The sequence below is a fragment of the Sus scrofa genome, chromosome 7 (assembly GCF_000003025.6).
Source record: "Sus scrofa isolate TJ Tabasco breed Duroc chromosome 7, Sscrofa11.1, whole genome shotgun sequence".
Taxonomy (NCBI): Eukaryota; Metazoa; Chordata; class Mammalia; order Artiodactyla; family Suidae; genus Sus; species Sus scrofa.
In genome coordinates, this window is record NC_010449.5 from 38992320 (window position 1) to 39003703 (window position 11384).

General features: G+C 58.2%; 1 protein-coding gene across 1 annotated transcript; it reads left to right on the forward strand.

The window, feature by feature from the left end:
- On the forward strand, nt 1122-10012 carry C7H6orf223 (chromosome 7 C6orf223 homolog). Its single transcript, XM_021100037.1, is given in 5 exon segments — nt 1122-1284; nt 4334-4546; nt 7370-7432; nt 7886-8259; nt 8262-10012. Coding segments are annotated over 5 exon segments (1071 nt in total). The 3' UTR covers nt 8520-10012.

The following is an 11384-nucleotide window of genomic DNA, read 5'->3' on the forward strand; positions in this document are numbered from 1 at the left end:
CACAGTTCCTGGCAGAGATGAGTGGTGTGTCAGGGCTCAGAGGAAGTGAGAGACAGAGGCCATTCCCGGTGTATGGGACCCTGGTGTGTGTGTGGGGGGGGGGACCCTGGGCAGAACTAATCTCCAAAAGCTCTTGAACATGACCTTGAACAGTGGACATGTTGAAAAGAGTTCTTGGAATGATGGAGTGGTGACACCTTGGGGGTGGTGATGGAAGTCCTGGTGTGGGAGCAGAGTGATGGTGCTGAAGCTGATGGCAGTGATTGTGTGACGGAGGAGGTGACAGTGGAACGGAGATGGATGTGTCGGTGATGGTGGTGGTGGGGACGAAGATGGGAATGGAATTAGTGAGAGAGGCAGGAGCCTAAAATCCACTTCCTTTATAGACTCTTGCACAGCCCTTTATAGTTCATAGCAGCCATCACACACCCTCATCCTCACAGCCACTTTTGGGCGGACTTTTTTATCTTCATTTTATGAAGGATGAAGTTGAGCCACAAACCAGGCACATTCTGCTTGCCCAAGGTCACCAGGCCAGAAAGCCGGCCCAGGCTCACCACCTTCAGGGCTCCTCCTGGTGTGGAGTGAGGTGTGGAGTGAGGTGCCAGGGCGGCGTCATGGTGCCATGGGTGGGTGACTCCCAACACAGAGGGCTCAGCGGTCCTCGATTTGGGGGAGCAGGGAGCAGACAAGCTGGGTGACAGAGGAAGCACTTCTAATCCCGGCCCCATCACCCACATGCTGTGACCTTCTCTGGGCGGCAGCCAGGGCAGATGTCAGCTGCCAGGTGACAGAGGGCCTGCGGGGCAGAGCCAGGGCAGCCTGGCAGGAGCCCCACGCACCGAGAGGATGAAGTCAGCAGAGGGAAATATCCCTGGAGTCAGAGGAATGCTTGCTTTGGGGTGACATTCCTGGAAAGTTCTGCTCTGATTGGCTTGAGTTTGGGGATTCGGCACAGGCCTTCCCAGTCAGGAGTGAGGTTATTAATAAACCCTGTCCTGTCCTCTGCCCTCACTCTGGGGAGAAGGCAGGGCTTCCTGGGGCTTCTGGCCCCTCACCCCAGGGGTGGTGAGTCCCAGTGTGGGTAGCTGGAGACAGAGACTGAGCCCTTAGGTCTAGGCATGGGGTGCAAAGCCCTGCATCCCCCAGACTACATCCCCCAGCTCCCTGCAGCCCCAGGGCTCCTCTGCTTCAGCCACAGGCTCCAGGGGCTTCGAGAAATGGCCAATGGTGTATATGTGAGCCCACGGGGCTACAAGCATGCATGGGTGCCTGTGTGCAGATGTGAGTCCTGTGTGCAGACGCGAGTGCCTCTGTGCAGGTTTGGGTGCCTGTGTGCAGGCCTGGGTGTCTGTGTGCTGGCGTGGGTACCTGGACAGAGTTCGAGGGTGGTAATGGGCTCCTGGGGTACACATGTGCAAGGGACCGTTGCAGTGGGCCTGGAAAAGCATAAATCGCGTCTCAGCTGCTGGCAAGTGTGTGCCCTGGGTGATGTGTGTGGGTGGCAGCAGGGGGATGGGGGACACGCAGTGGGTGGCAGTGGGGGAGGGGTGCTAAGGCCTCAGGAACAGGCAGCATCCGGCCCCCCACCCCAGGCGCTTCCCTCTACAGCTCATTAGCACCCAAGGCCTAAATTTACTGCCTCCGCTTCCCCACCCTCTGGTTCTGCCCTCATTAGGCTCCTGCCCCTCTCCTAGGACAGCAGATGGGGAGAGGAACAGACTCCTCCGACTCCTCCTCGTCCGTCTGCATGGTCTGCATGCAGGATCCTCTGGGTGGGGGGCGAGGGAAAGTCCTGGGGGCAGGGCAGAGGGGAGGCGGGCATAGAACTTAATATAGTCACAGGGCAGGCCGAGGAGGATGTCGGCTCCTATTACACCTGCCACCCTGTGTCCCCAGTCCCTATCATATGACCCAGCTCCTGCTGGCAAGGCGTGGGCGGGTGAGAAGCACCTGGTCCAGGGCGGTGCTGGGGTGCCCTACGCTCTGACCTTCTACACACCCTTAAAGGAAGCACCTCTTCCAGCTGGTCCTCCTGGCAAGGAGTAGGGCACCGCTCTCCATTCAGCATGGCTCAGCCCTTCAGTCCTGACCCCCAGGGGGCCAGGCCAGGAAGCAGGGGAAGGAGTTGAGGGGGTGCCCTCTAGCACTGATTCCAGCACAGCTGCCAAAGGAACAGGTCCTTCTGATCCATAACCTCTCCCCCGCCCTCCCTCACCCCCCAGATCCACAGTCCCATGCCATGGCATGCCCATGGGCAGAGCCCTGAGCTAGGTGGAGGGGTCAGTGCCAGGAGAGGGAGCAGAGCGGCCAAGTCAACCACCCCCCTCCCGCTCACTCCAAGAAATCAGTGTGTGTGCTGTGAAAGTCAGGTTCAAGACAAGCTCCTCCCGGAGTTCCCATCATGGCGCAGTGGTTAACGAATCCGACTAGGAACCATGAAGTTTCGGGTTTGATTCCTGGCCTTGCTCAGTGGGTTAAGGATCTGGCTGCCATGAGCTGTGGTGTAGGTCACAGACGCGGCTTGGATCCTGCATTGCTGTGGCTCTGGCACAGGCTGGTGGCGACAGCTCCGATTAGACCCCTAGCCTGGGAACCTCCATGTGCAGCAGGAGCGGCCCTAGAAAAGGCAAAAAAAAAAAGACAAGCTCTTCCCCAAACCCCTACGTGTAGAAACCCCAGAGCCCACGCTGATGGGGAGACACAGCCCTGCCTTCAGGGACCCCCCATCTGCTGGAGTTACAGCGCCAAATCCCCTCCATTAAGCTTCTTTTGTGACCTTGGGAATTTGCTCAACACATTTGAGCCTCTGCTTTCTTGTCTGTGAAATGGCAACACTGCCACATCCTTCAAAGATAGTTTGTGTATGCCTGGCAGATAGCAAACGCTGAATAAAAAAGTAAATGTCTGTGAGTGCCCATTGTGACTCAGCAGGTGACAAACCTGACTAGTATCCATGAGGATGAAAGTTCAATTCCTGGCCTCCCTCAGTGGATTAAAGGACCCGGCATTGCCATGAGCTGCAGTGTAGGTTGCAGACGTGGCTCAGATCTGACGTGGCTGTGGCTATGATGTAAGCCGGCAGGAAGCTCCAATTTGACCCCTAGCCTGGGAACCTTCATATGCGGCAGGTGTGGCTCTAAAAAGACAAAAAAAAATTCTTCTTCAACGTGGGCTTTTTGTGGAAAAAAATCATAACATTTGTTCTTTAACTGGGAAAGACATGGCAGTGGGATCTTTTGCACCTAGTGACCGGTCATCTTTGGAGGGTCTGGGCTACCGAGACACCACAGGGCCTCCCCCAGGCAGCCCTGGCTCAATGTTTACAATCAACAAATATGCTGGAGAGTCAGCCAGACAAGCAGCCCCAGGCCTGAGGACACGAGTGCAGCACGGAGACAAAACAGGCTCTGAGCCACCCACTCCAAAGATGCTAACAAGTGGCCAGTTCCAGTCACTGACTTCCTGAGAAGCCCAGGCGTTTGTTCCCCTTTTTTGGCTTTTTAGAACTGCACCTAAGGCATGTGGAAGTTCCCAGGCTAGGGGTCGAATCAGAGCTACGGCTGCCAGCCTACACCACAGCCACAGCAACAAGGGATCCAAGACGAATCTGCAACCTACACCACAGCTCATGGCAACACCGGATCCTTAACCCACTGAGCAAGGCCAGGAATCGAACCCACATCCTCATGGATACCAGTTGGGTTCCTTAACCACTGAGCCACAACAGGAACTCTGGGATCTCTTCTTGATTACATCCACTAACATTCTGTTTCCAGCTAAAGTCGCCTTCACAGGCACTGGGGTCTAAGATGTCACTATATCTCTGGGGGGCACAGTTCAAACGACAACAGTAATGATGACTCTGCAAGTTTTTGTGTGGGTGTCGCTGAGTGTGTGTGTGAAATTGTGTGTCTATGTGGGTGTGTATAACTGTGAAGGAGGAGTGAGAGCATGTGTGCACGAGTGTGGTGGGAACATGTCTCTGGTTGTGCTTACATGGCCGTGGACACATGTACAAGAGCGTGTGTGTACATGTGTCCCTGTGTCCACGGCTTGCACAGCCTTCTGGAAGGGCTGAAAATGGTGTCAAGGCAGCCTCATCGCCGCAAGCCCGGCTCTCTGCTCCCAGCTGGGGCGGTCCCATGAATGCAGAGGGCGGAGGGTGCGCCACCAGAAGCCAGGACAAGGGTGTTTGCTGAGCTGAATGCAGACTGGTAGGCTGAGGCGGTGGCTCCAGGCAGCAGAGTGGTTCCCAGGACCTCTTCCAGGAACATTCCTAGAAGGCCCCTCCACCCAAGCTCCCATCCCCTGCACCCCATTTGCCTGGAAGGGGCGGTGCTGGCTGACTCACCCGCTCCGGAGCTGGAAGCCAGGACGCAGCTACTCAGCTACCTGTTGAGCCTGTCAGGTAGGGGCGGGGCAGCCAGCCAGCCCCTCCCAGGCCCCGCCCCCAGGCCAATCCAGAGCAGCCCCCAATCACCCCTAACGCCTGCCCAGCGGAGCCCCAGGAAGTGGAAGAAGCCAGCGGTGAGCACATGGCCAGGTAAGGCTCAGGCTCAGGGCTGCTTCTCTCCTCAGGGTGGCTTTTCTAGGCAAACCCACCACAGTGACAGGACTGAGAGGGTCTCCTCCGTAGTTATGCTGCCTGGGGGGCCTGCTCTGGGCCAGTTAGCTCCTTTAAACTTTCCAGCCACGTTTCAATGGTGTTCTCACCATCCCCATTTTATGGATGCGGCCCTAAGGAGTGAAATGATCTGCTTAAGATCCCACATGTTGGTTTACACGTGTTTGCTGGAACTTTTTTATTCTCTCTGGAAATCCAGACCCTGCACCCCCCCCCAGACCCAGACCTTAGCTGCTCCCACCTGCCCGCCTCACAGAGTCCAGGGTCCAGGGAGCCCGTCTGGGGGGTTGGTCTCGCCCACCCTCCTGGGCTGTTCTGTGGTGTCCTGGTTCGGGGGTCGGTGTGGTGGTGAGCGTGTCTGTGAGGATGTTGGTGGGTTTGTGTGCGCACGGGGGGGAGGAAGAGGGGTGTGTGGGCTTGCATAGTTCCTCAGGTGGGTCTACACCTGCGGCCGTGGCTGCAGTGAAACGTACACTGCCCAGGTTGGATTTGTGAGCTGCTGTGGGCATTCAGGAAGAGCCTACCCCCCTGCATGTTTGGGTGTCTCTGGAGTGCCTCCCCAGTGCTCTAGGTCACTGCCACCATCCTCAGTGCAGACTCACGGGCCCCAGGTGAGTGCAGGTGAAAATCACCTATGACTGGGGACGGAGACACCTGAGTCTCAGGGCCCAGCCCCGCGTGCTCAGCTGCGATTGCCCTTGAGCTGGCATTGCCCCACCCAGGCAGCAGGAGCGTCCTCACCCAATAGGATGGGGTGACACAGGGGGAGGAGGCAGCAGCGTGACTTCTCCCGCCCCCAGGAGCGCAGGGAGCGCCAGCTCCCCAGAGATGAGAGGCTTGGTACCCCAGCGCTCGGCAGGCTGGGGAGGGGGGAGTCGTGCCAGGACTTGGCACTGACTACAAAGTGGCGGGGGGGACCCCAGCACTCCACAGGCTGGCCCGGGTGGGTGGGGAGGGGCTGTGACGTTCGGTGGCCTCATGCGGCTGAGAGGAAGTAGCTAATTGCCGACCTGATGACTGGGTGGCCTGAGTGGGGTGATGATGCCACTCGCGGAAGCCAGCGCCCCGCTCAAGGAGGGGGCCCTCCAGAGACGCAGCCGGCCAGGCCTGCGCTCTGCAGAGGCTGAGGTGGCAGTGGCCAAAGGAGCAGGGGGTGGGGGTTGTTGAGGCTGTGACCGTGGGAAAGGGCTTCTCCCGGGCTTCCCTCAGCTTCACGGGAAGAGAGTTCGGAGGCCCCCAGGGGCCCGGGGTGGGGGTGGGGAGATGAGGGGATTTGGGAAGGGGCTTACAGTGGGGGCCGAGGGGGAGGAGATGTGGCCCAGGCTCCCTCTTGCTTCCCCTCCGCCAAAGCTCCCCCTACCTTCCCATCACTCCCCACTCCCACCTTTGCCCCCCTCTGGCCGCTGTGGCCCAGGTTGGTGAGGATCGGGGAGTGGGTGGAGGCCTCTTTTCAGCACAAGACCCCCCAGGCACAAGCAGCCTACTTGGCCACACCTACCTGCTGAAAGCCAGGGCGTCCAGGACACCTGGTGACACTTCAGCTGTCCTCGAGGACAGGAAGGGGGTGCTTCAGGCACAGAGAAGGACACAGGCAAAGGCTGGCAGTGGGTTTTGTGAGGCTGCTGGAGGAGGAAGGCTTGGCTGCCATGGTTATGGGGAGAGAGGAGGTAGGCAGGGCCATTCTGCACCAAGGGTCACCCTGTCCCTTCCTGGCAGAAGCCGTGGGTAACCAGACTCGGAGATTCTCCTGCATGCTGGCCAAAGCTTCTGCTGAGGCAGGCCTGGCCTCGACTTGCCAGACAGGAGCCAGGACTTGGTCAGGAGCCACACAGGATGGGGACCCCAACCGCAAGTCCCTAGGTCCCTCAACCCCTGAGAACCTGCAGCCCTGAGTGCCAAGAAATGAGACCCATCCACCTGTCAGTCAGTCCTCTGGGCCCCCAGCGCCCCCTGTAGGCAGGAAGCTACACCAATGGGGGAGGGGCTCCACCTGCCTCCAGGAGGAAAGGAGACAGACAGACTTGCCCTCCAGGAAACACATAGACCTCGCTCACCTAGGGAGCCTCCAGTGTAATGAAGACACAGACATTGACCTTGAAGCTCCAAGCTGAAATTCAGCCTCTGTCCTCAGAAGCTCCTATTCGTGTTTGTGTGTATGTGTGTGTGTGTGTGTGTGTGTGTGTGTGTGTGTGTATCTCCCTGCTCGCTGGCTAGTTGTGTGTGTGCATGTGTGTCTCCCTGCTCTCCAGCTTGTGGAAGTTCCCAGGCCAGGGACTGAACCCATGCCACAGCAGCAGCCCAAGCCACTGCAGTGACAACCTGGGATCCTTAACCCTCTGTGCCACCAGAGAACTCCAGGAAGTTCCTATTCTGATGGAGACCTGTACGCTACCATCAGAGCTCCATTCTGAAGGGTGAGACACAGCTTCTGGCTTCAGGAAACTTACACTCTGAGGATAGAGACACACAGCCCTACAGAATTTTTAGGGAGCCCCCAAACTGTTGCAGACACAGATTAGCCATTTCAGTGACTCTAGGACTGCCAGAAGGAAAAGAAAAATACAAGACGTCCAGTTAAATGTGAATTTCAGATAAACAATGAAAAATACTTTACTATATTCCATGCAACACATAGGGCATACTTATACTAAAAAATATATATATATATATTCATTGTTTATTCGAAATTCACCTTTTACTGGACGTCCTGTAATTGTTTTGTGCCAAACCTGACAACCTTAGATGCCTCCAATCTGAGGGAGGAGAGAGGACCCCTCCCCCGGCCCCCCCGACATGGAAATGCAGGTAAACATCTGAGCGTGCTCCTGCTCCTGCAGCGGTGGAGGGACAGGAGGGGAGTCCTGGGGCGCCAGCTCGCAGCAGTTTAAAATTCCTTCCAGGCCCGATCCCTAATCCCTCGGTGCACAATGGCCGCCTTCTCCCCCACCGCCCGCGCCCACGCCCTCCCCCGCGGGGCCGTGGCAGTGCCACCACCGGCCTCTTTAAGCCCCTTTGAAGCTGCCTGAGCCCCGCGCCGCGGGAGGCCCCGCCGCTATGCCAGCTATGCCAGCTATGTCCCCGCCGCCGCCGGCCACCACCGCTCCCCCATTAATGCTGGCTAATCTGGCTAATAAATAAACTCCCCTCCCAGCCTCAGCCTCCCGCTGGCTCCTCCCTGCTCCCCCAGAATTGATGTCAAGGCTCGGCCGCCCACTCCCTTCTGATGTCTCTGACTCTTTTTTCCTCTCGCCGCCCTAGGTCTGTTGCTTGTCTCTGGCAGAATTCAGGGGTCTCCGCCTCGAGCGTTGCATCTGCATCTTTCCGTCCACCTGCGCGCAGAGAGCCCGCCACATGACTGCGTGCAGGGGACTGGACTCGAAGCCGGGAAAGAGCCGCAGGGCCGAGGAGCGCCCCCTGGAGGCGGGACGGGGGCGCGGGCTACGCCCCCTCCCTGCCCCGCCCTCCTCTGTCCGCGGAAGTGGGGACCAGCTGCGAGCAGCCCTGGGGCAGGTGACTCCGCGCCCGCGCCCGGGAAAGGCGACGGGCGCCTCCCGCGGCAGGAGTCCCTTCTCCGCGGCCTCTACCGCCCCCTGGGCTCTAGTCCCCACCTGGGCTTCTGAGAGTCTGACTCAGAACCGAGCCCGCATCGTTTCACCTCCTACAACACACCCGGAGCGTGCGGAGAAATTACAGGATTGCAGGGGCACGGCTAATGCGCTCTAATTACCCACCGCCGCTCTCATCGGCGGCGCTGGGCCAACGTGCCGTAATTAGGCCGCCCCTCCCCGGTCCCGGAACCTGTCCCCCGTCCCTTGTCCTTTGGTCAGTTCCGCCCGCCGCCACCTCCTGCTGCCCTCCAGGATTGCCCCTTGGTCACAGGAGAGAGCCATGAGACCCAAACAAGGGTGAGGAGCAGGAAGGTGCAGGACTTGGGGACCGGCCCCTCTCCTCCCTTAAGCCTACAGTTTTTGAGATCTCTGCTAGAAAGGACTAGGAGAGTGGGGAAGGCCATGAAGGACCCTTTGGTTGACAGGGACATTGAGGCCGACTGGAAAGTTAACTGTGGGGGGCAGGGGTGGATAGGGCACCAGGGTGACAGGATCCCATTCTGCACATGAGGCTCAGAAAAGTAAAGGTTCTTGGGGGACGCCCCCAGCCGGAACTTCCAGATTAGCTCATTTAAGGAGCCCAACATGCTCGCTCGCTCCCTGGAAGGGGAATTACCTTCCCTCGAAGAAAGATGACATCCCCATGGCAAACATGGAGTCCTGGCAGCTGACCAACTGTGGCCAGTTGGTCACAAGGGAGCTGGTGAGTGGCTCAAGTCCCCCATCCCAGGGAGGGTGGGACGAGGCCCTGAAGACACAGGCCAGACCCAGTGGCCAGGACTAAAGGGGAGCAGCTTGGCTCTCAGGTTCTTTATTCAAACCAAGCTCAAACCTCTCCTATCAGACGTTCTTTCCTGAAGTCCAGGGGGGGTTGCAAATGCTTGGCCTTTGGCCAAGTTTAATCTTTAGTGAGGTTTTTGTTTGGCCTTCAGGGAGCATGTGGTTTTTATATTCAATGTGAGAGCCCACGGATACTGCGGGCTGCCCTCCCGTCATCGGCAAAGGCCGGTATGGCCAAACTAGGTCCCCAAAGGCATTTGAGTTTGAGACGTGATCTAGACCAGCCCACCTGACCTGCACTGTTATCTTTTCCCTCACCTTCTAGAAGCTCAGTCTGCTCTGTTGCACCTTTGTAGTTTGTGTGTGTCGCTCAGTAGCTGTACCAAAGTGTTTCCCCGAGCTCCTCTTTAGGCTCCCCAGATGTGGTGGCAGTGGTGGCTGCATATACTTCTGCGAACCCCTCTGGCACCCACTTTTTTCATCTTGAGAATCAAGCTGTGCCTTGGGTAGCCACCATATCTTTTCCAACAGGGATAACAGGTATTTTTCCGCCGTAAGACTAGAGGTTCCTTGAGGGCAGGATATTGGATCTCTCCTTTCAGACTGGGTTCTCACTGAGGGCTATGGCAGTGGGGTGTGGGGGTTGTATCATAGGTAGCTCCCTGAGAAGAGCAGTGCCTCCCCCTCAGACTGGGGCTCCCTGAGGCAGGTCTGTGTCTTCCCTCCCCCCCATCAGACTGGGCTCCCTGAGGAGGGCCATGTCTCCCCTCAGACTGGGGCTCCCTAAGGGCAGAGCAGTGTCTCCTCCCTCAGACTTGGGTCCCTGAGACAGGGCTGTGTCTCCCCCTCAGTCTGGAGCTCCTTGAAGGCACTGGATTCTCCCCTCAGATGGAGCCTTTGCACCCCACCCCACCCCCCTGGCTCTCAGCTGTGCCCAGGCGTTCCTCCCAGGACGCTGTCATGCTTTGATGAATGAAACCTACTAAGAATAACTCAGTCCTTGTAGTCTCTAAAGGGCAGGGGTGTGGGGGCGGGGGCGGGGGCGGACTGGTGATTGTGGAGGAGCTGGGGGCGGATGGCCACAACTATTCATTCAATAGCATTTTCCCAGGTGCTCATCGGGACACTGGGAGGAGACCCAGCGGGTGCCACAGAGCCCTCTGCTGTGCCGTTTCTGCTGTTGCGAGGATGGGGGTGTCCACAAGACTCCTGAGATGGAAAGCCCACCTCCTCCTCCACAGCCCTCCCATGCAGACGTCATCACCTCAGGGCCCCCGGGCCCCCTGGAAGCCTACCACTGGCTCCTTTTGCTTGGAAGTCAGGTGCTGGGGGGCGGGGGGTGGGGGGGCTGCCTTGAGCAGATGGGGGGGCAGGGGTGGGGGCTGCCTGTGGAGCAGGCTTTTCCTCCTGTGGTGAACTCTCAGAGTGACCACCAGGTAATGGGAGAGGCAGTCTCGAAATGACAGGAGGGCATTTGGGGTTTTCATCAGGGGAGGGGGTGCGAGAGACCCGAAGGATGAACCCCTACCCCCCCCCCCCGCCTCCGCCTCCCTCATCCCGCCCCTTTCCACTCCCAGTCTTTGAGCCTCCAGTTAGGAACTGAATGACCTTTCCGATGCTACTGTTCTCCCAGGCACTTCATGGGGGCCCATGGGATGGGGAGGCTTTGACCTTAACCTTCTCTGGACGAGGCCTTCCTGGCACTCCGCCCCCACCTGCCACCTCCTGAGAGGGACATTTAGGCCTGGTCTTGGCAAAAACATCAGCCTATGAGCCAGGCAGCCTGGTATGGTGCAGCTCAGCCACCGATCCCACAGTGACCTTGAGAAGCCATTTGCTCTCTGGGCCTCGGTTTCCCCACGTGTAAAATGAGTTCTGTCTCCGTGGTTTGCAAATCTTTCTTTTTAAAAAAATAATCGATCCTTTTATTTAAAAAGTAACTTAGGTGGCGTCTCCACTGGTAACACAGGAAAACCTGGGGCTTCTATGGTGAAATTAGAAGTGGGGCCCAGAGGCCCCGTGTTGAATCCGTCACACACGCGTGCGTGCGCAGACACACGTGTGCATAGAGATCGCTCCAGGGCCCTCTGGAGAGCACGTACTTAACCAGCCTCTGAACCCTGAAATCCCCTGTGCAAACACTCAGGGGCCCTGCCAGAGCCGGGAACTCTGGAACCGCGGGCTGCTGACCCCTCTGAGGATGTGACAGTGACTGTGGGCCACTTGGGTGTACAGGGAGCACAGCCAAGGGGTCACGGAGTCGGGGTGGCAGGAGCTGGTGGTAGAGGAAGTCCTTTCAACACAGGGTTGTTCCACTGAGGCTGGGCAGAGGCCTGGATCCGTGTGAAGCCTCCGTGCCTCTCTGCTCA